The 27,734-nt window shown below is 39.6% G+C and overlaps 3 protein-coding genes across 4 annotated transcripts in view; all 3 read right to left on the bottom strand.

Moving 5' to 3' along the window:
• mgat4a (alpha-1,3-mannosyl-glycoprotein 4-beta-N-acetylglucosaminyltransferase A) overlaps positions 1 to 6,876 on the bottom strand; it is a 37,169-nt gene extending 30,293 nt beyond the window's left edge. The window contains exons 1-2 of one of the 2 annotated variants that reach the window (XM_008434584.2): positions 6,604 to 6,874; positions 5,917 to 6,516 (exon numbers count right to left, since the gene is read on the bottom strand). In XM_008434584.2, coding sequence (XP_008432806.1) covers positions 5,917 to 6,010 — 94 coding nt within the window. In that variant the 5' untranslated portion in view covers positions 6,011 to 6,516; positions 6,604 to 6,874. Of the gene's footprint in view, positions 1 to 5,916 lie in introns of both variants that reach the window. The other variant, XM_017302160.1, reaches the window with a different exon arrangement.
• A 1,337-nt stretch (positions 6,877 to 8,213) lies between these two features.
• Positions 8,214 to 12,525, bottom strand: creg2 (cellular repressor of E1A-stimulated genes 2). The gene is made up of 4 exons (XM_008434567.2): positions 11,925 to 12,525; positions 9,593 to 9,762; positions 8,793 to 8,906; positions 8,214 to 8,711 (listed from the first exon to the last, which is right to left on the bottom strand). Exons 1-4 carry the CDS (start codon positions 12,402 to 12,404, stop codon positions 8,570 to 8,572), a joined length of 906 nt encoding a protein of 301 aa, XP_008432789.1. The 5' UTR covers positions 12,405 to 12,525; the 3' UTR covers positions 8,214 to 8,569.
• Positions 12,526 to 14,323: 1,798 nt separating this feature from the next.
• On the bottom strand, positions 14,324 to 27,602 carry cracdla (cracd like a). Its single transcript, XM_008434560.2, has 10 exons — positions 27,326 to 27,602; positions 24,635 to 24,693; positions 24,357 to 24,501; positions 24,132 to 24,264; positions 23,905 to 24,048; positions 20,759 to 21,016; positions 18,866 to 20,687; positions 16,775 to 17,709; positions 16,447 to 16,564; positions 14,324 to 14,728 (listed from the first exon to the last, which is right to left on the bottom strand). The coding sequence occupies exons 2-10, from the start codon at positions 24,681 to 24,683 to the stop codon at positions 14,538 to 14,540; spliced, it is 3,795 nt and encodes a 1,264-aa protein (XP_008432782.1). The 5' UTR covers positions 24,684 to 24,693; positions 27,326 to 27,602; the 3' UTR covers positions 14,324 to 14,537.
• Between the last annotated feature and the right edge of the window lie 132 nt (positions 27,603 to 27,734).

Here is a 27,734-nt window from a genome sequence, read left to right as displayed (position 1 = left end):
TATATATATATATATATATATATATACACACACACACACACACATGTTCTCTTTCCACAAAAAAGTTGGGTACCTTTCTTTCAGCCAGCTGACATGTCAGTGCATACTGACAGGTGGAGAAGTATTTTCTCTAGCAAGTAGAAGCATTTTAAATCAACTGTGGGTCAGAAAATGGTTGTGGTTTGGAGACATAACTCATCACCAAACTCTAACTGGCTCAGGTATAGTTTCAGTATTTGCTGAAATGTTCAAACTTTTTGTAACCTAACACAAAGCTCTGAACTGTGAAAGGCTGCTGCTATAAAGTGCCAAAGCTTCCAACTACTATAAAAATAAAAACAATTTAAAAAACTGGATTCAAAGCCATTAATCTATCGGCACATTTCACCGATGCTCATGTTTCTCGCTGTACTTTCGTTTTTCGTGCTCTTTGTCATCAACTTGTGTTGTTAGATGCTCAGCACACTTTTACGGTTTAAAAGCAACTTCCTGAACATAAAGACGATCAAATTTTGTGATCAGAGAAACTAACTCAAACTGATAATAAAGTTAGATACCCAATGTTTTTTGCATGTCTTGAGGCTGGCGAAAAAATCGGTTGAGTTATACTATGAGAACAAAATGTCTCAATTCTCTAAACCTCATCTATTGTGTCTGTATTTTTGCTGTGAAAGCTAGTGGTGCTTATTAGCACCCAACTGGCTGCTTTCAGTCACTACAAACTCAAATCCTCTAAAACATTTTGCAGTTGTTTCTTTCAAGATTTGTCTTCTGCGTCACTAGATTTGTATCAAGCATTTTGTATCCCAACTAGAAAATCTGACTTGTTATTGCATAAATGGGCACTACAGTGCATGGGTTTAATAACCAGGACTAGTGAAAAACAGAATTCACAATTATTATGCGTAAAGAAGGATCGACATCTATGTCCAAACTATGGACTATAGAATACGTAAACATTTGAGGATTAAACAAAAAACTTTTCTTAAGAGTGGTAACATATAATCTGCTTGCTGTTGCAAGATGTCAGGCCGCATATAGAAAGCTGTCAGTTCTAATTTTACACTCAGTACAACAGAAAAACAACGAGTGCAGTTCAGTCGTCAATGACATCCCCTAAAAACAGCTGGACAGATAAAAGCTATACATTTTTATTAAGAGCAGAGGAATCTGTGCCAGCTTATAAAACAAATTTTACTTTTTCTGCCTATTTTACCAGCAAAATGTAATCTGAACGATACTTTATTCTGCTTGTAAATGCTGTCAAAAACCTACTTGAGTTGTAATCACTGACATGCCTCCCCACTAAGAGGATGAAGGACACCCTGACAGAAAAGTACACATTCTGGAGAGTCATTCACCAAAGCTTGTTTGGACAGCTGACAAATATCAGCTAAACCAGGCTGGCTGTCAGAAGTGAGGAATACATCCAAAAATAAATGATAACAATAAAAAAGTAAATCCTCCAACAGTATTTCTTCTCCAACAGTCTCACTGCAAAACATATAAATGACAAAATTGTAACTCCACGCCCTGCTATGAGTAAACGCATGTTTGTTTCCTGTGAAACAGCGATTTTCAAAATGACCTGGTCTTGAAATGACGCCCTCAAAGGGCGTAGTCAGGAAGAGAAATTATATTAAAAACAAACTGAAAGCTAGTTATTGTCAAATATACTGTAGAAGGATTTGGTTAATGCATGCTAAGCATGTACTAAAAGGCCATACAGCAAACCGAGTGCAGTTGCAGTGTGACCTTTGACTAAAGCTTGACTGATGCTAAAATTCACCCTGGGGGATAAAAAGCTAATAAATAATTAAACAGTAAATTTATTTTTTAACATTGAAATATTGTGCAGACCTGACTGCACAGCGTGGCTTCTGTTACTTAACGCCTGGTAAGAATGATGGTGAAAGAGAATGTTTTAAAACGCTCCAGCTTTCACAACAAAGCCTAAAGCCTATATGTTCCAGTCCGCACCGCTAATAACTCGACTAAGTGACATCATTTTTATGTTCTGTACCAAGGGCCCACCAGGACTCTACGCATCCTGTTTTTGTGACGGCACATAACAGTGACAATAAAACTCCCAATTCAAAGGGTGGAGTCAAATCCACAGCAAACAAATCTATGAGTCAGAAGAAAAACAATAATGATGCTTTATCTCTCAGGGACAAAAAGAATTCAAAAACTGAATTAACATTCTGGTAAGAAATAACTTTTTTTTTTTCATCTTTGTGTTCTTTGGAGGAGACAGTTGACAAAGAGGTGCTTTATGGACTTCAAGGTTGTAGTGAAAATGGTACATAATTGAGAACACCATTGTTCCAAGAAATCCAGAAATAGTATGAATACAAGCACGTGCCCTTCATGCTTCAGATATGAGGAGACCTTAAAGGGATAGTTTGGGGATTTTGGAACCAAGATATTAATTTTCATTCCTTCACATTTTGTAGAATGATGTAGCATATTTGCAAGTTCGTATAAAAGTAATTAAATAAAATTAATGGTTAATGACCAGGCCTTCACACTTGTTGAGAAACCAAGAAGGTAGCGCAGCCTTTGCTTCAGGCGTGTTGGAGAAGAGATGCATCCAAAAGTTGCTGTACAGTTTCAGATCCCAGGTCTACCTAAGTGGCTGATTGTGAATGTTGGAAGTCGCATGTTGGACAACTTCCAGACAAATTTAAGACCTGGAGAAGCACAGAAACAAACCACCTTCAATCCTGTTGCACAGAGCACTCTGTCACAAAATCTAATGGTTCACTTCAGTACATAACTAGTAACTCTTGTGACTACTCTCTTATATCCATTGCTATACCGTTGTAGTACAAGAATGTCAACATTTTTGAGTTGTACATAGCTAAAAATCAGCAACAAAAAAAAACTTTTTTCTTGACAAGTCTTTATAAATCCACTGCTAAGAAATTCTTCAGCTTTCTACTTGACATTTGTGCACCACACACATAACCTCACTTCAAGAAAAACCTAAACTGTCCCTTTAAAAGGTTAAGAGGCAGACAATGAGTGCAAGTTTCAGCTGCATCTCTGCTTCAACACCTGATTTGAGTCTGAATTATCTCCCCAACCTTACAATTTCTGTCAGTCATTTAGTCAGAACAACAGCTTAACCATGCAGGAGGATACCTCAACTGAAACTCCCCACCCATACATTTAGATAGATTTCCCTATGCATCCTAAAGTTAAAACTGAAAGTAAAACTGAAAGACTGGCAGATTTTTTTATTATTATTATTATTGCTATCTAAATATCAAAAGCATAGCAGGACATAAAGCAAATCACTAACATAAATTTGAAAGAGTTTGAAAGAGTTGAACTCAAGGGACAACTTGAGTTTTAGTCTGTTTTAGTTAAAATTATATTTTGTTAAAATATTTACAAAAATACCATTCCACTTCAGAGCATTTATTTTCATTTTTAAATAAATCCTTTTTCATTTCAAATCCAGAATTGTATAACAGGCTGCAGCCTTAACTTCTGACCTTCTCGGCCACATTCAGCACATGATTGCGCACACACCGTTTGCAGACGGGTCGAACAGTACAATGCCTTTGCAACCGTCTCAGTTCTAGACTGAGGTGAACCACTTCTCAGCCATACCAACTCAAGCCCACAACAGATGCAGAAGCAATACTTTGCTGCAAACCCTTTTTTGTCTAACTCACAAGGTTCAAAATTCAAGCTATACTTATTATCCCCGAAGGCCAATTTGATTCACAGGTGGCATTACCGCATGACCAGAAAATCCTCAAACAACAGGTTCTGTAAGCACAAAAAATCTATTTTGTACAAAGGGAGTGACGTGTAAGGTAAAAAGAACAGCTACAGTAAAAGGCAACCAGTGTTAAAGTTAGACATCATCATCATTTCAAACGAAGTCCAAAGTGAGCCAGAATCCGATTCTAAGCTCTTCAAGACAAGTGTGTGACTGTAATATTAAACTGAGCAATTAAGTGCTCACTCCTAATGATATTGACGGAATGCAATTTATCAACATGGGCTACAAACAAAGCGGACGGCATAATCTCTTGAACGCTGCTTATCGTGCCTGTCCTCTTAACTGACCGGTGACTGAGCATTCTCTGCCTGCTTTTAGTGCTGCTGCTCACTCACATGGCCTTTAATGGAAAATATGCCATCAAAATGATAAGCTTCTGAGAAATCACAACATGAAGCTTTGGCTGGTAATTTATCTAAAAGCTGCTATTATTTGTACTCTGCTGATAACGAGACAGTGAGGCCCTTAACCGTCCCGACATATGCTGGGGGAGCCTGGTATAATTCCTCCCAGTGAAACAACCAAACAGCTTCAGCAGGGTCATAATCTCATGGTCAAATGTTGACAGGATGTATATAAATATGACTGATCATCCGATAAAAGACCTCAAGTTTCTTTTGGGGGTTTTTTGGAAAGCAAGCTGCATTTCGATGGTGACATAGGCGTTACGACTGCGCTATCTGTTGCTATGACTGAAATATGAAGATATGTTATCTCGCTTTGGTACTTAGAGATTCAATGGGGTGTGTTAGCAGATGTAAAATATGTTCCCATGTAAAGGTGGCTGTCGTTTTCAGTTGACTGTGTTCCTTGCGTGAAGTGAGCATGGGTACGTTTCCCATAAATGTTGAGCTACTGGATGAAAATTTAATGACTCTAAAGACACAACAGCAGCTGCTGTGTCACAACGTTCAGCTGGTCTCAGGTCAGCTTGTCGTTCCCCAGATTGTTAACCGGGCCTCATGCGGAAACTGTGTCAAAGCCATCACAGCGAAAAGGGTCCTCTGATGACCATCCCAATGAGTCAGGAAGTCGTTCATAACAATAAGATTTAAACGAGAGACAAACCAAGATGGTAATAGAAGAAGAAAGGATGTTACTAACTTAAGACATTTAAAAAAAAAGTTATGCAGAAGACCAGGTTCCTTTAAATTTTCCACTTAAATATTCCTGACGAAATACATTTTTAAAAAATTTCTGCCGTTTTTATGAATAGACATTGGTTTAAAAAAAATGCCTAAGATAATTGTTAGAATTAGTGCAGTCTACAACTCCAACGCAACGCAACTGATATAAATTTGATACAAAAGTATTACTGATTGCACTTTAAAAATTAGGTAACTTTATATTATTAAAGGTAAAGTTTAAACAGTAATGATTTCTTGGTTAACGTCAAGTTGCCATAACAAAGACATTTTGAATAATGTCAACTTTGTATTAAAAGTGTCATAATCTACCAAATGACGCTTTATGACAACARTCATAAATATTCATGAAGGCTTATTCATGTTCATGACAGTTGTTATGTCATGTTTATGAAAGTGTCATGACAGTCTTATTCACCCCCCTTCAAATAAAGTGTTACCAAACATTTGGTAATCAATCTGCCAGAAATCAGAAAATTGTTAGGTAGATATCTTTCTATGTATAACAGGGGATAATCTGAAGTTTTGCCATCTGGTGTTCAGACCTGTACATTAACACTTTTTTTGTGAAGGCCAGTCACTATACTCACTCATTCCCTTTCCTCACAAAACTACTGCTTCCTTTAAAAAAAAGCCTTCAGTAAATGTTCTCATCTAAAAAGTCCAGCTCTACAGAAAAAAAAAAAGCTATAATGTTGAGTGAGAAATCCGCATCGGTCAGGAAAAGACAGGTCAGTGCACCCCAAACGAGATGCCAATAAATACAAATATCAAGGGGTTAAATAACTTAAGTGAACAAATGCTTCGAAACCTTTACGTTGTGCATTATTCGGAGACGCATTAAAACCAACAGACTACTTTCTCTATGCTTTGCGGTTGTTTTGTGCTGTGCTCAGTCACGAAGTCATAGCTCTTTCTGGCACAAGTAGGGGGCCTCTACTAGCCCACCGATACGAGTTATATTGAACCTACCTTTGCCATTCTGCCATGCTGTGTACCAGGACAGGCTGAGGAAGGACGTGAAGAAAATTAACGCAGTGGCCACAGTTCCATTTCTGAGCCTCATCTCATTTCAGCGATGCCTCTCCTCGGCTGAGTGTCGGGGGAACCCGGAGCTACCGTTGCCTCCCTCCACTCCCTCTCCGTCCGTCCGTCTCTTCCTGCCCTCAAGATGTTGAGACGGGCGTAGGCGAAAGCATACGAGCGTATAAAACGGCCCAGTTCACAACACAGTAAATACCGACTTCTCAGCTGAGAGAGAGAGACCAGCGCTCAGATGTAACCTTGGTCCTCTCTGCGTTGTCTCTGGTCGGTTCTAGACGGAGGGCTGCTCTTCCTCTACCTTTCTGCTGCGGTCTGACACAATTCAAACGACTTACGTGACAAGATAGCTTACATGGTCGCCTAGCTGTCCATACAGCCCATTTTGATATTTACAGACGCCGCTCGTTAGCTACAAGTTCCAAGTAGAAGGCATTTCAAGTGTGTGACGGCGGATCCTCCGGGATAGGCTGCTGAAGCTCTGACGGTGTGCGGGAGGCTACGCCTCAAATCACGTTGATTCCGCTTCAACTGCCAACAGATAAAGGAGGGTTTGCATTAGAAACCTACGTGTTGCTGCCTCCTTGGGGCACGTCCAAAGGAGCCACCAAATTTTACCCTTTAGGCAAGCCCCGGTCCAGTACGACCCCCCGGAGCTGAAGCTAGTTAGCTAACTGAGCTAACATGAAGTAGAAACTCCGCTGGCTGTGTCCATCAACCTGCAGTCAACAACAAAAGCTGCCAGAACAGAACTAGGGACTCTTTTCACTACTTGAAAGCTAATTACTTCTTATTTTGCGCTTTTCTTTTCTTTTTGGGTAAATACCAAAAGTATCAGACATCCCGTTATTTCAATACATCATACAGTCAAACGTAACGTGACATTAGTAACTAACTACTTGGTCCACATGTCATGTCAATGTTTTAGAGATCAATGTCTTCCGGTGACAACTTTCAAAATAAAGCCCTTGCTGTTCACAGATGGTGATTTTCATCTATAACTGTTTCAAATAAAAATCGTTTGTATTTGTCAAATTATGGTAAATAAAACTGTTCAAAGTTAATTAAAATCAGAACTGCGACTACTAATACTTTATTCATTCTAAAATCCAAGTTCTGATTTCAGAGGTAAACGGAACATGAGTAGCCATCAGAACTTGTCTTTGTCGTCCGATTCATCATAGATGATTTCTTTGCACTTCCTTTTGCATTTATCATACTAATACGACCGCCCAGCAACTTATTCCACATACTGAGAACCAGTGCATTGGCTTTCAAATGATGGTTCAACGATCCAGTCATCTAAGGTCAGTGTCCTGAAACTTAATTGCTTCTCTGATTTAATACATTTAAGTAGAATAATCAGGTCATTAGCAGCTCTGGACAACTTGACAAATTGGTTCGGGCGTGTTGGACCAGGGATACTAGATCAAAGTTGCAGCAGTTGCAGACCTCTGCAAGAAAACCTACAGTGCATGCTTTCATGTGGCCACAAAGGGAACCAGTCACAACACCATCCTACTTCACACATACTTGCCAGTTTGGCTGTGTTAAAGTTAAAGAAGTAAACCTTTGTTTACTTTTGGTCCTCGAAGGTTACAAAATTCCATGATATAAGATGGGAAGAAGTCTTCCAAAGGAGGCTTAAATATTTTAATTTTTAAAAATCCTCTGCTTTACAATTTGCTTTTCCATGCCTTGCAAATAATTAGTACTGATGTTTTTCCTACTAAGAATCAGTGAAAATTTTATTTCCCGTGTTTTCCAGAAGGGTCTGCATAATGGAGCATATACTAGCAACAATCTTGCAGCAAGGATGTTCTGGATTCGAATCCCAGACTGGGATCTTTCTACATGGAGCGTGCATGTTGCCCAAGTGCATGCATGGGTTTTCTCCGCCTTCCTCCCAGTCAGGGTAGGTCATCTGTTTTTTCTCTATTATTAGAAAATAAAATAGTCCCTTAGCATACATTTATTATAGGTCAACTCGCAAAACCATTTGGCCCAAGTAGAATGTTTTTTTTTTAGCTTTGTCACTATATAAACCCCTTCTGCAACAACCAGTCTTCACCAGATAGGGGTAATCAAGTTCTTCAAAATACTCATTTTACAATATACAGTTACTCAACATTTTTTGGCATATTTTGCTGACATGTTTATGATTATGTAAATAACAGAAAACCATACAAAAAGGTGCCTGACTCAAGAGGAGTACCAACACAAAATGCTAGATTTCAATAAGAAATTTTACTTTATTTTTAAAACACCATTGTTATAGTGCAAACCCATAAAATATCATAAAAAGATTACATTTCCATACAATCAGTCAGTTTAAAAACACTATACATACATTCACGCATAAAGCTTATGAAACCAATAAGCTGGGAGGGAGCAGACTGCAAACATGCAACAACCTTTCTCTCTCACTAATTAGAACAGCAGCAGCATTCTGAAAAGCAATGCGCAGACACACACACTTTTACATTTATAGTCTTTGCACATCACTGCTTCCTTATCAGACTGTGCCAGGTGTCAACTGTGGCACAGACAGCAGAACTGATGTGAAGCAAGGCGAGGCAGGATCTCAGAAGGGCGTAGCTTTGAAGTAGTCTTCCAGTGGGATGATTGATACGCCCCCGATCCAGTCCTGTAGCCAGACCTGAATCAAATCCATCTTCATGAAGAACCACTTGTGTCCCACTGGCCACTTTGCCATCACGGGATGTCTGTTTAAAACAGGGTCACATGTGAGTTTACACTTATCAAACGTACTGTTAGCACACTACCGTCGCCTACAGCTCTAGCACCTCGAAAACATYGCTTCCTTTGCAAAAGCGAGTTCCTCCGGGGCCACCTCCACCATTTTGCCTGTCAGTGTGAGTCGAGCACATCTGGGATCCTCTGGATCATACACCATTTGCCTTGAAACACAGCAGAATATGACACCTTGGTTACTAAAACGTTTTTCTTTTTAAGCTTTTCGGTAACTACATTATGTGGTGGCAGATTTCCTTTTATGTCTAAGCCAACAAGCTAGCCTCGCTTTGTGGAGGTATCTACACATAGTGAGTGTTAAATATACTTTATTGAATCCTATTGTTTACAGAACTGTATAATATAGATACATGTTCAGGAAATCTCTAAAGATCTTAGTAGATTTTTTTTTGGACAACTTCGGATTTCAATCTAACTGAAACTCTGCCACCTCCTGGCAGAGGCAGGTAAAACTATCTGATCTCGGAATTTGGGGGAAATCAGATAGTAAAGATCTTATGAAATTTGTGAATTATATTCTACCACTTTCCAAATGTTGCTGAAGATTAAAAAGTTGACTTATCAAACCTTCCCAAAACCTAGATCTATGACAGAGTCTGAAACAATGATAAAGTTTATACAATTAGATTTAAAAAAATATATGGAGTTACAAGTACCTTTCACATGGACAATTTCCTTAAGCCCTAGAAGCACAATTTGATGGAAGTCAAATTAAATATTTTACTCTATGTTCTGAACTTCATAGTGTGATTTAAGTTTGCATACCCTGACTTCTCAGACTGGTGTAATTTTATCAAAAAGAATAATACAAGCATAGTAAACTTAGGCTTGCCTGCAGAAGTCCCCCTCAGCTTCTGAGAATGTGAGAGAGGCATACGGATTACTTTTCAGGTCCGTCACAGTGTTGTCCATTGGAGTCACATAAAAATAGATCACTCCAGTGCTGTTGTCCAGTGGTCCGTCACTGACCGAGAAGATGTTTCCAAAGGGAACACCTCTGATCTGTGTAAAAAAGGTGTTGCAAAAAGAATATCGTTACAATCTTAAGCGAAAAGGGTTATTTGACTGTTTTTCATGGAATAATCTGGAATCAGTGATCATCTCTAGCACAAAAACCTAAAATATCTTGACTACACATTGAACAGAAACTATTTAAAAACAGGTTTATGGAACCAATATTTTATGTATRAAAACAGAAAATGAGCATTTTTTTTTATTCTTCTTCACAACCACCTCAACTTAAGACAAGTGTGAAAATAACAAAATTTAGACTGTGGAAATGAAGGCTGAGTTATTCTAAATTAATCTGCGATCAAAACGAAAAACTGCGTGGATTTGTTGAATCTATTTTTAAAAACTAAGGACACTGCACAGAGCAGGGGATTCTTTGTTTTCTCAAAAATACAGTTAAATCGTTAACTCATCATTATGCAACTTTTGTTTATGGAATGCACAGTGGCGCAGTTGGTAGAGCTGTTGCCTTGCAGCAAGAGTTTGCATGTTCTCCCTGTGCATGCATGGGTTTTCTCCGGGTACTCCGGTTTCCTCCCACAGTCCAAAAACATGACTGTCAGGTTAATTGGTCTGTCTAAATTGCCCCCAGGTGTGAGTGTGTGTTTGCATGGTTGTTTGTCCTCTGTGTCTCTGTGTTGCCCTGCGACAGACTGGCGACCTGTCCAGGGTGAATCTCCCCCGAAACGTTAGCTGGAGATGGGCACCAGCAACCCTCCCGACCCCACTAAGGGACAAGGGTGTCAAGAAAATGAATGAATGAATGAATGAATGGATGAATGAATGAATGAATGAATGAATGGATGAATGAATGAATGAATGAATGAATGAATGAATGGATGAATGGATGGATGGATGGATGGATGGATGGATGGATGGATGGATGGATGGATGGATGGATGGATGGATGGATGGATGGATGGATGGATGGATGGATGTTTATGGAACTATCTGATCTCTGAATTTGAGAAATGACACTTGTATAATAGGGCAAGTGTCAGAAAACGAAGAGAAACATAAAATGGAATATGGAAACAGCTAAAAATAATCTTTATCTGAGGTCACCATAGGAGGGGGAGAATAGCAAGGGACTTCACAGGTAAATATGGTATAATGGTTTCTGTAGTTCAACATTGTGAAGAAGAGAATTCAAGAACAAATAGTGCAAGGATTTATATAGACATTTGTCAGAGAGTGACAAAGAGAACATACATACTGTTGCCAGGACACATAAAGGGGTCTCCTGTCTTAGCAGCTGACCTATACAGCGGGTCAGCCACCTGGACAATGAGATTTCTTTTGTTTTGTAAGTAATGATCATTGAGTTAATCCACAGACAAATCAGGATCCAAATCTGTCAAAATGTTCATCAGTGTATATTTTAGAGTGAAAAATAAGTGTTTCTTCCCATCCAGGAGCTGCCAGCGTTCATTATAGTGGCATAGAGCAGCAGTATCTAAGTCAGTCCTCATGGCAGGTATCCAACATGTTTTAGCTGTTTCCCTGGTTTGACACAACTGAATCAAATTTTGGTTCGTTAGCAGGTCTCTGCAGAACTTTGTGACATGCTGAGTTTGTAGTGGACCATTTTCAATGTTGGAGCAGAGATGTATCTGAACTTGGCAAAACACCGGCACCCGAGGCCTAAAGATGAGCATCGAGATGAACAGGAAAAAAGAAAAATTAAAGAACTGTAGCATATTATTATATTAATTTTGGACATAAATTAATTGTACAATTGTAAAAACAGGCCTAAATTTTCAAAAATTTGTTGTCCTGACCTCTTTGTTAGTTTTCATGATGTAGCATTTTCCAAAGTGTTTTCCTTTTATGTCATGATGAAAACGTTTCTGGTCTGTAAAAGGTTTTTCTCTGGTGTTTTGCACCCAGTAATTTTTTGTTTGTGTTTTTCTTTCTTTCTGGTACATGGCGACCTTGAATAACCTGCTACATAACACATTACAGAGCTTTAGATCCAATTTCATATATTGAAGTTTCTAAGATGAACTAATGTTTCATAAAGTTTGATAAAGTTGTAAATGGATTTGGGGAGTTTAACCTTATTAGAAAGAACGTTCCAGCCTTGTTGCTAAAAAAAAAAAAAGTCAAAAAAAGTCTACCCACCCAGTCAGGACCATGGCACTGAGCCTTACCTTGTCTTGAGTGGAAATGGTGGCCAGATGACCCCAGTTGCTGTAGTGGGCGATGTATCTGGCAGTCCTGGCCGTCTCCTGGTGTGGAGGAGGGGAGCTGCCGCCGCCGGACTTCTTCACCTTCTCCACGGGATACGAGAACAGCCGAGAGGACAGCTGCGCCGCTTCTCCGCTTTCGGGCTCCACCTGCTCTCCGAGTCCGGGAGTCTCCAGGCGGTCTCCGAGGACGTTGGCTTTCCACAGCCCGGCGCCGTCCACCAGCAGCGCCGGTGCAACCTCTTCGGACAAGTCGGCATCTTCTACATCCACGTCGTTGGAAGACACGACCCAGGACACGGAGCTCCTGAGGGTGTAGCTCCGGCAAAGACACAGGAGGCTGGCGCACAACGCCAGGGGAAAGTAACGGGGCCTCATGGAGGTAGGAGGATGGCCCTTCACATCCACTCTGGTGTTTACAAACTCACGTGTGGGTGATTTCATAACACGAGGACATTCGGCTGGCAGAGGCAGCTTTCTGCAGCGACCTCTGGCGGTCCATGGGGTGAAACTGCATCAAATCTCTCTACGCTTACACGAAAACCTCACTCATCATTTTTAGTCGTCTTTTGGGTGTATATTGGGTCTACATATAAAAAAATCTAAAAAAAAATTTTTTTTAATAAAATGTGCCCACTTTAATTTTTGTTAATGTATGCGTTTAGATGGTTTAAAAAAATATTGCATACTGAGTGAATATCTGATTTCTCGTTAACAATATTTGCGTGAACTTACACCAACTGCCCATTAGGTGGCAGTGAATGGAGCAAAACAATAAAGCAGCTTATTTGCACCAAGCCCCACACAAGTAAGAAAATGGCTTTTAAATAAGTGTATTCTAGTTCTGCTGTTATGCATAAAGGAGCTCAATGAACGAAAACTATGTAGTAGTTATGTAGTAAATACATAATCACTGGTGCACTGTTTAATTGTGGAGGTAAAATATGCTGAATAAAACATTTATGCAACTTCAGTAATTTTGCATAAATATACAGAAATAGATCAAGAATTACCAATTAATCTATTCTCTTTTGTTCAGTATTATAACATGAAACATTTCACTTCCTGTAAAAATCAGCTAATTGTATTAATTCTAATTCACTTTTTGTAAAAAAAAAAAAAAAAAGAAAGAAAAGAAAAAAGGTTTACATGTGTACACAAAATTATAATTTTGAAGTATATGAAGTATCAAGTGTTTTCCTGTTCATTAGATATGCTCTCACTTCCATCTGGAGAGTTCAGTGCTCTGCAGGAAATATCTCGATGTTACCGTAAATTATGCAGGTCCTGCAGAACATTAATCTTGTAAGACTTTTTAATGAGCTGTTTCATTCTGTCTTTGGTTTTTTTCTGTTCTTGCTGGGCAATGACCCACCTTTTTAGGTCTTACTTGCAGAGACCTAAACTGCAAAATGTCATGTTAGGTTGGGTACAGGCAAGAATCTACACAATATAATAAAAAGTTTCACCACTTTTCCATGTATATTAATGTACATCATAGAAGGTTATTTAGTAAATTGCCATGCAATCCTTATTTGACAGCACACATTTTGACTTGTCCTAGGTGAAACAACATGAACATGGCTGTCTTGTAAGATTTTGCTGTACTACATTATTCATTATCAAAGCAAATAAAGTAAAGTTACACATCAAAATGTCATTTAATATACTCGTAATGTTTTTATGCTGCACAAGAGGCATGTTTGTGGTAAGCACTTTAAGTAACAAATTTAAAATATACATTAAAAAAAAGACAATTTTTATATCCTTTCCCTCATACAATTTATAAAATCTGCTGCTGTATTATGCAAAGGGCTGATTAATAATGAATAATTAAAATGTCTATTAATCACAACCACATTGTTTATCAGAGATGTAAAGTATGAGAAAGACAGATTGTTTTATACCATGTAAAATCTTAACTGACCATGGTGAAGTTTGTATCTTAAGATTCTCATCAGCCTTTTTAGTATTAAATGTCAAAGAAAGACATCATGGGAGAATCTGCTCAGAATGCCTGGAGCTTCAAAATAAAGCAATGAAATAGATTTTAACCATCTTCACTTTTTCTTATTTATGTTTAGTTTTCTTACTTCAAATAAAGGTCTATAAATAGGATAAGAAAATGAAGTTCTCTTTCAGGTAGACCGCTGTATCCTTGCCTGTAGATGGTGCTGCTAGTCAAATTTCTCGACATAAAATTAGAGAAACCAATAACTTTTATTTATTTTTGATCAGCTCTTTGCAAATAAAATGCTCAACAAAATAATCTAATAAAATTTATTTCTTTGTTTGCTTATCATAAACATTTTACAGTAATAAAATGTCTAATATAATTAATAACGATTCACAAACATTTTTTTATGAAGTGGGATCATAATGAAATTAATTTATTGAGCCTCTCTTTCTGTTCCTAAAACAATAAAACTTTATGATTACTTAAAAACAGTGTAAAATTTTTCCATCACATCTGATCAACACCCTCCAGGCAGCTTTACTCGACCTTTATCTTATTCTCTTATTCAAACCAGTACTCATTCTTGTTTCCAGAACCCGTAAATCTCTCAGATTCCCCTCTTAGTCCATGCTCTTATCGCTCCATGCCATTGACTTCCTCTTAGCCAGCTCCATCCAGGACGGCTGGCTGCTGTCAGAATGCAGCGCTGATGAATGAGTGCGTAAAGAAGACGGGGAAGAGGGTAACTCCACATTTTTCCGGGTCCATTTGTCCTCACGAGGCTTTTCTATAACCCTGGACGGGCTGGATTCTACACAATGCAGAGAGGGAAAACCATACATCACAGCTCAGCTTGCCACTGTCAATATTAGGGAAGCAGCATCTATAAACTCACAGTGCCTCAAATCTGTCTACATTTTGCACATTTAAACTGAAAACTATTTGCAATGTTTGGGACACAGCAAACATGGGGATCTTCTGGTCAGATAGGACCAAAATCGAACTTTATTACTCTAAATTCAAACCCTGTGTTTGGCACTAAAGTACCACTGCTCATACTCTTGAGCACCTTTCCCTTCAGTGAAACATGGTGGTAATTGTGTCATCCTGTGGGGATACTTTGTCATTTTAGAGTATATAAGTTCAAATAATCGAATACAATAAGTCGTTCAAGCACATTGATCTTTACTTCAAACAGCTCTATGCCAAATTACATCAAGCACAGTAAAAAAATGTTTTGTGGATCATGTAGATGGATTTCCATTTGTTTGTGATCTTCCTTTTAAATCCATCCATCCATTTTCTATACACCCTTGTCCCTTAGTGGTGTCAGGAGGTGCTGGTGCCTATCTCCAGCTAATGTTCCAGGCAAGAGGCAGGGTCCACCCTGGACAGGTCGCCAGTCTGTTGCAGGGCAACACAGAGACAGACAGGACAAACTACTATGCATGCACACCTAGGGACAATTTGGAGAGGCCAATTAACCTGACAGTCATGTTTTTGGACTGTGGGAGGAAGCTGCAGTACTTGGAGAGAACCCACTCATGCACAGGGAGAACATGCAAACTCCATGCAGAAAGACCCCAGGCTGGGAATTGAACCCAGAACCTGCTTGCTGCAAGGCAACAGCTCTACCAACTGCACCACTGTGCAGCCCCTTTTAAATCCACAAATTGAAATTGAAAAATCTGAAGACATATGTGAAGCAAAGGACAAGTTTAAAGTGGTTCGAGAATCCCAATGGAGAAAGCAAGATAACAGTGAATCTTGACGTGCTGCATTCCGCTTAGTTCTGAATTTAAAATGTGAGTCAGAAAATAACGTCAAACCCAACTTAAACATGTTTTTGCTATGCCAACAATCAACAATGCAAACTAATATAAATACATTTGTGTTCTCTCCACTGAAACATGGCAGCTCTATTGAATTTTAAGGTTGGGTTTGGTGAGAAACCTCCACCAATTTTCATGCTTGAAATTCTCACTTTAAGGGTTTTTTCTTTCAAAGTTCTACTTAAAAACACGAAGTGCAAATGAATATGAATGCTTTTACTTTTATATGACAAATACTAAACAGAAAAAACTCCAATGACTGCTTTAAAATGCCTCGACAGTACTGTGGCGTCTGGAAAATCTAGTATTTTGTGAGGTGGCACAAAATGTCCTGGAACCAGTGGTTTAGATCAAGATTCATTCGTGTGCTTAAATGGTCGAGTCAAAGTCTAAACTTAAATCCAACCTGAAATCTGTGACAACACTGAAAGGTTAATATTCAGACACTCTTCATATCATCTGATTGAACTTAGGTTATGCTGCAAAGAGGAATAGAGAAGTAAAGGTGATTACAACGTTCTGACACCAGGGAGGCTAAATACAGACGTAGAACCTTTTGTAAACATATCTGAAACCATGTATCATTTTACTGATTATTCTATGCTTTGTGTTGGTATGTTGTGGATGCAATGTGACAGCAGGGTGTGTAAATGTTGAAGTGGTACTGTAATGTAATGACAAATGTGTGCCAACATACCTGCTGAGTTTGCCACTTGTCTAATTTCCACTGTATCTTTGCTTAGAGGGAAAAGATAAGCCAGAGTGTCAGTGTCACTTGAGGTCTGCATTTGTGCTTGATATTTCTTCTGTTCCACCTGAGAAAGGTACAAAATTATTTGTTCACTTCTCAGGAAATGAGCAAAGGCTTATTTTTACTATTCAGATAAAATGACATATTAGTTCAGCACCAAATATAACTTTTGAATCAAAATAATTTATTCTGCATAACTGTCTGATTTAAGTATCAAGTTGTGTCAAAATAGCTTTACTAACAGTTCCACAAGAGAGATACAGCACCAACTAACCTCCTTTAGCAATGGTGGCGTTGTCCACTCTGCCCGTTTCTCCATGAAGGCAAACCTGTCGGCCGCTGATCCAGTCCAAAGTACCCGCTTGCTTACGAGAGATGGACTCTCTTTCGGGACACTGGATTCTTTTTCTCTTCTTTCCAAGGCAAAGTCAAGAGTAGGAGCTGCAGCTGATGTGACTGCAGGTTCTGACTCCAGAGCTGAAGGTACATGTTTGAGCTGAGTGGCAGGTTGGAGACCTTGACTGGTCCAGCAGGTTTGCTGCTGGGGAGAGGATTGGTAAGGCTGTGCAAGCAACTGGGGTGCGTTCCTTCGTGTAAATGTAAATGGAGACGTGTTGCCTATTAGAGGAGATGAGGGTGATGGAGAGTGGGTTGTTCTTGGGATGGCCTGAGCGTCTGATTGAGCTCTGTTAGGCTGCGTCTGGCAGTGGCTCATTTGTCTAGGGATTGGAGAGTCTCTAGAACTGCATGACTCAAACTGAGTTAGCGGCGGCGTCTTCTTTTGCGATGCTGGTGCCGAGGGTTTGACAGCTTGCTCTTGGCCACTGCTTTGAACGGATTCTTCTTTGATTTTGTCTGATGATAGCGGTGGTGTGCTCTGTTGAACCTTTACTGTCTGGTTCTGCACCTGAGGTCCGATGATTGTCTCTTCTTGGCTTTTAGGCCGAGCTCCAGTTTGTGTCCCAGTAAAATCTCTTTGAAATCTGCTGGTCAAAAGATGTTGGAGACTCTTGGTCTTTTCCATGGCCAAACTCACCCAGGACACATCGGAGGGGAATGCTTGTGGGTTAGGCTGAGTCTCCTGGGGGGCAGTTTCAGATTCCCCTAGGTGTATGGAAGTTRTYTGGACTTCTACAGGAGTGGTTTGAGAACTTTCTTCAAGTGAAGCATTGCGCCTGACTGGAAGGGTAACACCAAAAGGAGCTGGATCTGAGGAGTGAGACAACTCTGTTAGACATGTTAGCCAAGTGGTTTTTTAGTGAGTGCAAAGTTCCTGTGTGATTACAAGAAGCCTTATCTTTCTGGATTGATTATTTACAATGTGGGACCTTGCTATGAAGACACAGCTGCACAGCACGCAATGTTTAACTAGGGTACTAAAATTATGCAAAAGTAGTAAAAACACATTACAATACATGCAGGGTCTGTAATCTGCACTAAAATAGTGTTTTATCTTATCGAACTGCAAATGTTATCCTTATTTTTTCTGTCAGTGCAGTTTTATATGTTTTTCTTTTAGAAACCTATTAAGGGTGAAAATGGAACAGAAGCCTTAAAATAACTGGTGGGCATTCGTCTTTGGACAGTCTAAACATTATGCAGTGTTTTGGGTCCTCAATAAAACTCTTCTCCTCAGGTTACCTTATAGGTCTTTGTTAATTTGCCAATATGTTTTGGGTCATTGCCCTATTGAGAGACTCAATGACGATTCATTTGAACTTTTCTGGAAGAGGGCACTAGAATGTCCCCGGTGTTTCAAAAATTAAATGATGCCATGTGCTCCAATAAGTTTTCCAAAACAACAAAAAAAATAAAAACAAACGACACAAATCTTCCACTATATTTAGCACTGGGCTTGAGGTGCCTGTTTATATGCTCATCCTTTGCTATATGCCAGATTGAAAAGCTTATTCTCAGTCTTAGTACCATCTGACTAAGTCTCAGTTAAGTTTAGTAAACGTCATATATTTGACATCAGTTGCCACTTGAATAGCTTTTCTAATATTTGGAGACCCCAAACTTTTGCTCCAGTTCTCTAAAACTCAGCCTTTGAATTTCTTTTCATCTCCATTACCTCAAATGTCACAGTCTTGTGTGATAGTTCTTTTTCTACTTTTTTATCGCTCTAAATGTATCAGTAGATGAGTTCAGGCCAGTCGCTACTTTCTTACAGTCATTTCCTGACTTATGACGATCAAAGCACATCTGCCTTGCTTCAATAGAATGCTTTCCCATCATTCCCACTTTGAAGAGCACCAGAGAGTCTGAGAAAATCAAATTTTCCCTATAATTTTTATTCATATCTGATTATGGGAGATGTCCAGTTTTGTAAAAGTGATAAAAACAACAGTTGTGACAGACTCACCTGGTGATCTGGGGGAGCTGCTTGTGTTTACTAGTGTCTTTTCAGATATTTGACTGGAGCCGTCAACCATTTTCTGTCTTTTCTTTGTGTCGACATCTTGGTCATCGGACAGCAGCATCGCTGAATGGCGTTGAGAAGCTGTGTCAGAGCGGAACTTGAATGAGCGCGATGTGGAGCGAAGCTTTACACCAAACGGTGTCCTTGTTTCATCCTCCGGAAGCTCCTTTGCTTCCACAGCCTCATCCACTACCTCCGGAGTACTGTCCACCCGCACTACCTCTGCGACATACGTGTCTAATGGTGAGCTTCTGGCTGTTGTCACTGCTTCTACTTTTTTATAGCTGAGATTTCTTTCCTGTGGAAGAGACGAGCCCTTGGATCTGTCTGCAGCAAAGGGGCTTCCTTTAGGCTGTAAACTTTTAACTTCCTCCCTTTCTCTTGTGGTTTTCTCTTCTGTTCCCCCAAATGGTCTGGTCTTGGCTTCAGATTTTTCCAGGAACTCTGTAAAATGTTTATCTTCCTCCTTTTCTTTTGTGATTTTTTCTTCTGCTCCCCCAAATGATCTAATCTTGGCTTTGTGTTTTTCCAGGAATCCTGAAACATTTTTAAGTTCCTTTATTTCGCTTGTGTTTTTCTCTTCAGTTCCCCAAAACGGTCTACTTTTGGCTTCAGATTTTTCCCGCCATCCTGTAAAACTTTTAACTTCCTCCTTTTCTTTAGTGATTTTCTCTTCTGTTCCCCCAAATGATCTGGTCTTGGCTTCAGGATCTTCGAGGAATCCTGTAAAATTTTTAGCTTCCTCCTTTTCTTTTGATATTTTCTCTTCTGTTCCCTCAAATGATCTAGTTCTGGTTTCAGGTTTCTCAAATAATCCAGTGCCACTCTTTAAATCCTCTCTTTCTCTTGTGATTTTCTCTTCTGTTCCCCGAAATTCCCTAGTCTTGGCTTCGGGTTTTTCCGGGAATCCCGTGAAATGTTTAACTTCCTCCTTTTCTCTTCTGATTTTCTCTGTAGCCAAGCTTTTCTTGGCTTCAGGTTTTTCAAAGGCTCCTGTTAAACTTTTGACTTCCTCCTTTTCTAATTTGATTTTCTCTTCTTTTCCCTCAAATGATCTAGACCTGGCTTCAGGTTTTTCCAAGGATCTTGTTAAATTCTTTAGTTCATCTCTTTCTTTTCCAATTTTCTCTTCAGCTACCCCAAATGATTTGGTCCTGGGTTTAGACTTTTCCGGGAGTCCTGTGAAACTGCCTGATCGAGGTCTTTCTTCATCCCAGTTTCCAGACAAACGAAAGGAGTCAGATCCTGATGATTGTCTCTTTATTCTTGTTGAGATGTCCTCATCCTTTTTAGGCTGCTGCTGCTGAGTAAGAGGTGACCTGGATGTCAACCACGAGCTGAATGGCGAGAGCTGCTCAGAGGACAATTCAGTCATGCTGGCAAAAAAGGCATTTCTCTTGTTTTGGGATGTTACTTGCCTCTCCAAATCCGATTCCTTTTTCTCCTTGATGTCTGAATCGATGTAGGACGAGTGTGGCCGTTTAGTGGGCAAAGCGTCCAACTGCCCTGGAGGCTTCACTCGAAGAATTGGAAAGGTTTTGGTCTCAGGAAGAGCATTGTCCTGACTCGGTAATTTGGACGCAACCTCAGATGAAACTGGTGACAATTCTTCAAATGTTAGTGGAGAAAGCTGGGAAAGATTGGCCTGTCCTTTGTCTGTCTCCACTGTTTCTCCCTCCTGAGCAACAACCTCCTTTTCTTGTTCCTGAACACGCTCAAATCGGTCACGGACTTTCAGGTCCTGTAAAGGAGACCCAGATTCAATCTAAAAAGAGAAAAAAAGCCCTGTAAAATATATTTAGTGCTGTGTTTGTGAGGATAGATGTGGATTCTCACCCTAGGAGATGGTTTTCTCTTCGAACTGGCCCTCTGGTTTTTAGGTTTGATGGACATCCTGTGGCGTAAAGCAGATGTATCTAGGGAGGTGTTTAATTTGGCTGGTGTGCTGAAGTCTACCGGAGCCTCAGCTGTAGCTGGTGATGAATAGTTGGGTCCAGAAACAGAAAAGTGATGGGAAGGAATTTGGGACGGAGATCTTGTTTGAGCCCATTTTGAGATGGGCGAGACTGGAGGAGAAGTCGGCTGAGATGTTGACTGAAAAGAAAAAGGCAAGAGGTCACGCTTTAAAATACATCAATGATTACAGTGATTTGAAAAAAATATATATATCCATGAATTGATACTTTTCTTATTCAAACTTCAAACCTCAACTTGTGTTCAACTCACAAGGAAATGCTTTTAGAACATTTCCTTGCAACTACGGCTGCAAATTTTGCACTGCATATCAAAAGAATAACACTGAATAACCCATTGTCCAGAGCCAGTTTTGTCAAGCTCATTAAGACTTCTAGGAAAAACATTTGTGTACAGTACTTTTCAAGTGTTAGCCTGGATTCTCTATTGGATTCAGGTCTCGACCCAGACTAAGCAGTTCACTTGATGTAGACCATGGGTCCCCAAACTTTTTCCTGTGAGGGCCACATAACTTTTTCCTTCTCTGGTGGCGAGCCAGAGTCAGTTTGTAACAGAAAAAGTGTGACGATTGCAGGAGTGCCTAAATGTAAAAATGTATTGTTTTCCAGAAAGCACAGTCAAATAACATTATCTGGGTTCTTCACAGAAAAATCCAGGAAGGATTATAGTCCGTATTTTCCGGACTACAAGCCACAACCCCAAAGTGTTTTTTTTTTTTTTTTTTTTAAAAACCAGCAAATATACACATCTAAACCGCAGATATCTCTGCCGCTCCAGGTTTTCTACAACGATGCAGCAGCAGCAGAGGGGGTCGGACACCCAAAATTTGAGTCATAACAGGTCAATTGAATATCACATTTATTACAGTTGAAAAAGAAAAAGTTGCCAAGATTAGATTTAACTGAACTGATTACGGTAGTTTCCGAATGGTAACTGTAACAGTAAAAGTGCTGATCCTYCGTGTTGCTACTAGCATGTGCTAAATGAAAATGGGCGCTTTCTTTTTCCTTAGATTTCAACGGCAGCTTGCATCCATTATTGTTGCACTACTGCCATCTACTGGATCCTAATATCTATACCTCAAATTCTCATAATGATCCCAGTATTATTAAACAAAAACAAAAAATCTTCTTTTTCCCCTCAATGCTATTTAACTGATCAACAACATTCTCAAATTTCAATTCCCTATAAAACCTAATGGGCGCTTTCTTCTTTTATTTCCAATTTTGACTTCCAATGATTCACTTCCTGCTAAAGAGCCCCCTGGTGGTTGAAGAAAAATCCACATATAAGCGCCTTATAGTCCGGAAAATACGGCATATGAAAAAAAATCTGAATGCTCTCTGGTATTGTTCCGGGGGCGGACCAAATGTGGAGGCGAGCCGTAGTTTGGGGACCACTGATGTAGACCATTGTCATGTAGCCCTGGCTTCTGCTCCAGCCCAGTCTCATAAGTTTTACAGCCTCTACACGGTTTTCACCCAGGACTTTTTATTCATTCAGCTTCATTTACCTACCAACTCTGACTATCTTCCCTATCCCAGCTAAAACAAACAAACAAAAAAAAGCATTCCAAAGCATGATGCTACCACTCGCAAGTCTATCCTCATTCCCATTCCTGGGAATGTTATTTTCAGGTTCATGTGCAGTGGTTGCTCGATTAAATACCACACTTTTCAACTCCGTTTGTTTAATTGGGAAAATTCTGAAGGCAGGTGATTTTGTTTAGGGTACAACAGTAAATGGGGCAGAATACAAATTCAACCTGTGTTTTTCAAATTCTTAGTTTCAAATTCTAGCAAAATATTTTTCATGAAAATTCAAAACTACTTCATTGATCCCAAAGGGAAATGAAATAGTACATGTTTGTACAATATACTAAAATCGTCTGAACAATATGTCACGTTATTAGAATATACATATTTATGACATTATAACAAAAACCTTTTACATTCTTAAATTACAAACATTATCTAGTAGTAAAAAATATACTACAAACATGAAAACTATGTTGGTATGATGTTTTAATAAACAGTAATGCATTTTTGTGTTTGAATATAATGTACGTTTACCTTACAACATAATTAAATTATGATGGGATAGATTAGCGAATTAGAAAATACCTCATCAGCAGGGACCGATTAAGTTGTATTTCATGCTTGGATTGAGCCATGAAGAGATTATGTTGTTGTTCAACATTGTGTACAGTACTGTGATAATTATTCATACACTGATAAGGAACTTAAAACACAGGAGGAAGAATGAGTCTGTTTTGACTGAGGTGGCAGCATTTCTCCATTAATACATACCACACCAGATGAACTGCCTTCAGACAGGTTATGTTGTCTCTCAGAGTGGTATGAAACATTTACAGAGAATCTGGACCCAAACAGGGTTGAGAAAAAAGAAATGTGGCATCTTGACTCTTGACTGTGTCTAGAGGCAGCAACTGAACGTAGAAGGTTTTATGTTTCAACAAGAAAACATATTAAAAAAATGTATCTTTTTGACATTTGCACATTAACAATGTGAATGTTATAGTTACATGGTAAGAATCTGAATGTTTTTTGGTATAACATTATATGCATTTTGCACAAACATGACAAGTACATTGTTACGATCATAAAGGTTCTTATAACTTAATATTGCTCTTTTTCTCTGTAGCCTGGTTGACAGCACTATGCTTCCATACAATATGTGGGAAAGTTCTGAATTATATCTTATCCTGACACGTTTTTCTTATTTTGATTATTGACCTGCTTATAATACAGAGGAGGGACTATAAATGTGGTTTAACGATGCATAACAGTGACTTAAACTAAATTTGTTGCTATTTTCTATCCAATCAATTACCCCCTCATCCATAAAACACATTGTGTTTGTAAAATAAATATAAAATTTAGTATGAAACAGATTTTTCTTCCAATCTTCCATTGGGACTCTTGTATTTTGTGCTTTTATTTATTCCGTCTACGCCTTGGTGAAGCAAAAATGAGATACTGAATTACCTTTGTGAGGGTTCCCTCTCCTGAGTTTTCATTAGAGCCGTGGAAAGTAAAGTCCTCCGACTGCTGAGCCGTTTCCTCTGGACTCCTGATTGGCAGAACCATCGGCGGTGGCCCAAAATGCATATTCTGCAGCTGGAGCTTCATCTGCAGCAGCAAAGCACGGGATGCTGCTGTTAAATGTGTTTGCTCTTGCCTTAAATTCCTCTAAAGAGAACAAGAAGCCGTACCTGCAGAGATTTGATTTTGCTGTGAACATTCTCCTGAGATGAAACCCTGACTGGGTCAGGGTCTGAAAGGACCTGATCGTCCAGAAAGATGCTTTCGTGGGAAAACGCTCGGGAGCCCATTGTACCCTGAGAGCTTTTAATGACAGAGAATAGAAGATTGAGGGGAATAAGGATGTGAAATTAGATGTACTATTTGCAAAGCTTTTTTGTCAGCTGTACACTCACGCTAAATCTTCATCTGAACCGAGTCCTTTTCCAGCGGTTATGTCACTAGCTGACTGGCTGAGCTTGGCATCTGCCTCTGCACCCGTCTTCTTAGTCCTCCTGAAGAAACGGCTTTTCAGAAACTTGATTTTGGAGCTTTTTCGTTCTGCAAGGGGTAAAAAAGAGGGAGATTCAGGCTGCAGAACAAATTCTATCACATCTCCAAACTCACTTGATTTTGTCTTTTTTTTTTTAAATTCACTTCAAATTTAACAATTTCCTGCAAGAGATAATCTTACTTGTGACGTCCTCTGTGCCTTCTTCATTGTCTCCTAAGAACGACTCCATCTGTTCGATCCTTTAACATACGAAAAAGGACAAAAATGGGTTATTATGAGAAGGAGGCATTTACAAAAAGCACCTGCCTCGACAAAAACTCTAGGCATACCATGTTTGCGGGCTGCTCTCCCATGGTGGAGGACATTTAAAATGATATGAACATAGCAGTGGTGTGCTCTTTGTTCTCAAGCATAAATACAGACATATGGTTCAAAGGTTTATTACAGGGCTGATTATCAGGAGCAGAAAAAACCTTCACTGAAAAGCAGGCAGCGGTGGGCAGCATCTTGCCCTGATCAGCAAAATGCAATCATTATTAAGAAGAGTTAATTTAAATTATTATCCAGCTGGTCTTTTTAGCATAATAATTACCAATTAAGCATTGTTACAACATTCTAATGAATCAACGCAGTCGTGTTCAGATGCATCGCTTCTTAAATGATTTTCTGCAATGGCTTTAATTCTTATTTTGTAGCCTTGTTCAGAATTTTATTTGGTCAGTAGTGAATATTGCAACAATCCAATAATCCCTGAAATGTATTGATTAAGATTATTCGATGGAAGTAGTGAAAAAAACACTTCTGCATATTCATAAACCTTCTACTCTTCTACGTTTTGTCACCTTATAACAAAAAACTTGAACGTATTTTGTTCAGCTCTTATGTTATTGATCGATGTAAAGAAGCATAGTACCGTATTTTCCGCACTATAAGGCTCACCTAAAAACCTTTAATTTCCTCAAAAGGCGCCGACTGTGCGCCTTATAATCCGGTGCGCCTTATATATGGACCAATATTGAGCCACAACAGGTCTAGCAACTACGGTAAGCAGCCGCCGACTTCATTTTCCCCGTAGAAGAAGAAGTGCGCGGTGCATGCTGGGATAGTTGTCAGAACGCTGGTTTGTTAATAAAGTTTGATAATACATTTAAAGCCAGGGGGGGCGGAGGGGAGGGGGGAAGAGAGACAGAAACTGCAGCGGCAGCGTGTCGGTTGGTCTGTATTACCCTGAAAGCAGTTGGGTACAATAGCGCAACACCAACACCGTGAGTGAAACAACTACTGGGGCAGCCTACTATATAAAGCACTCGGGGACCACTTCTTTACTAATGTGAATGTGTAATAATAGAGTATGGAACAAATTGGCAACCCAAACTTAAGCGTCTATTGTATGCAGTGTGCCTTATATGAAAAAAGTTTTAAAATAGGCCATCCATTGAAGGTGCACCGCCTTATAGTGAGGAAAATACGGTAGATGTATGTTTAGGGCCAATATATCCAGGAGGATGGTTGACCTCCAGCTCAGGTTTTCTTAACAGCTCATCTGACCCATATGAAGAAAAGCAACCCCACATCATGATGCTGCCACCACCACACTATGTCTTATTGTGGGGATGCTGCACTCAGGTTGATGAGCAAAGTGAATTTGTTGACAGTGTTTTACGCCAAACAACTTTTTTATGACTTTCTCTCAAGAGAAAGTCATATTTATTTTGCTTATTTTGCTGTCAGTTTACAAGGGCGACCATGTCTTGGTAGTTGTGCCAAACACTTTTAACTTTTTGGTGATGGGTCGAACACTGACGTGTTTCAACCCTCCGAGACATTGTTTCAGATCCTAACCCTGCTTTAATCGTCTCCGAAACCCCGTCCATGGCCGTTCTGCTGGTCTTCATGTTGCTGTTTGTTCACTATTGTTCCCCCAACAAACGTCTGAGGCCTTCAGTCAGTGGTTGGTTTCATGTTGGGATTATGTTACACACAGGTGGAGTCTGTGTACCTGACTAGGTGACTTCTGAAGGCCATTTGTTGCATTATATTGTTTCTAGGGATACCAACACAAATGGTGGATGACTACAAATGCACACCACACTTTTTTGATTTTATACCTGTGTAAATCTTTTAAAAATGCTTTTTGCTTTGTGTTGCTCTGTTGCATAAAATCCCAATAAAAATACATTTAAGTTTGTGGATATAAAGTGACAAGCAGTACACAGTTTAGCAAGAGTGAAATAGAATTTTATGAACACTAAAGCCATTCTAGAAGAGATTCTACATCTTCCCAGCTCTTCCAGGTTGGGAGGATTTAGGCCAGTCTTCTTGCTGCGTTTTGTATATTTTTGTACTGTAACATTGCTCTGGTGTTTTGTGAGCTGCAGCCACTGTCTGTGTTTCATGCTGTTGTGCCTCAGTCGTCAAGGAGTCAACAGGGCGTAATCTTGCTTGCCTGACTGATAACACAAGATAGATCAGGTTATAGGCAAACATGCAAAGTCCATACTGCACCTTGTTGTCTAATGGAGCACACCTTCTTAAAAGGATACAAGCACATGATAACCATGTGACAAATGAGGAGGGGTGGGGAGGAGAGTAACCCTAAAGTATAATTTTTTTCTTGTGCTTTTAGGCTAAAAATTAAATCGACATGAACTGAAGTTGTGATATTTACAGAGCCAAACAACAGCATCTAGAGAAAAAGAGGATAATCTGGTGGATTATTGACAATGCAGAGAGATTCTAGTAAGATTTCAGAGCAGCAGAGTAATCCACAGACGGAGCTTCATCGGAGTATTTCATTCAAAAACATGACACTTCCAAGAATTTCACCTGGAAAAACACAAACATTCCCTCTCCGCGCAGTCCGAAACTCACCAAACGGCCAAACCAGCGGCGCGGCTTCCCTCCCTCCTGTTTGTCCTCGTCTCCAGTCGGAGTTCTCGGCCGTGTGACAGACCTAATGTTTAACCCTCAGGCTGACATCATCCACATCTGCTGAAGCAGAGGCAAAGGAGCGAAGAAAAGTGGGGAAAAAAAAAAAAAAACAAGCTGGCAGAAGAATGGACAGAGGGAGAAGGTCACTGCATGACAGGATAAGCAAATGCACTAAGAGAAAAGAGGACAGATGAGAATGTGTGTGCGAGATGTGAGAGAGGGAGAGGGAGGGATACTCTATTACATTAGTGGCACACTGTGGCCCTCTGCGCTAAGCTCCTTATAAAACGCTAACCTGATTTTTAGGCCCAGAAATGAGAGTAGAGGGAAAAAATAAAGCTCCAGTCCA

The sequence above is a fragment of the Poecilia reticulata genome, linkage group LG2 (assembly GCF_000633615.1).
Source record: "Poecilia reticulata strain Guanapo linkage group LG2, Guppy_female_1.0+MT, whole genome shotgun sequence".
NCBI lineage: Eukaryota > Metazoa > Chordata > Actinopteri > Cyprinodontiformes > Poeciliidae > Poecilia > Poecilia reticulata.
Note: the sequence above shows the minus strand (reverse complement) of the source record. Positions and strands in the feature narration are given on the sequence as shown.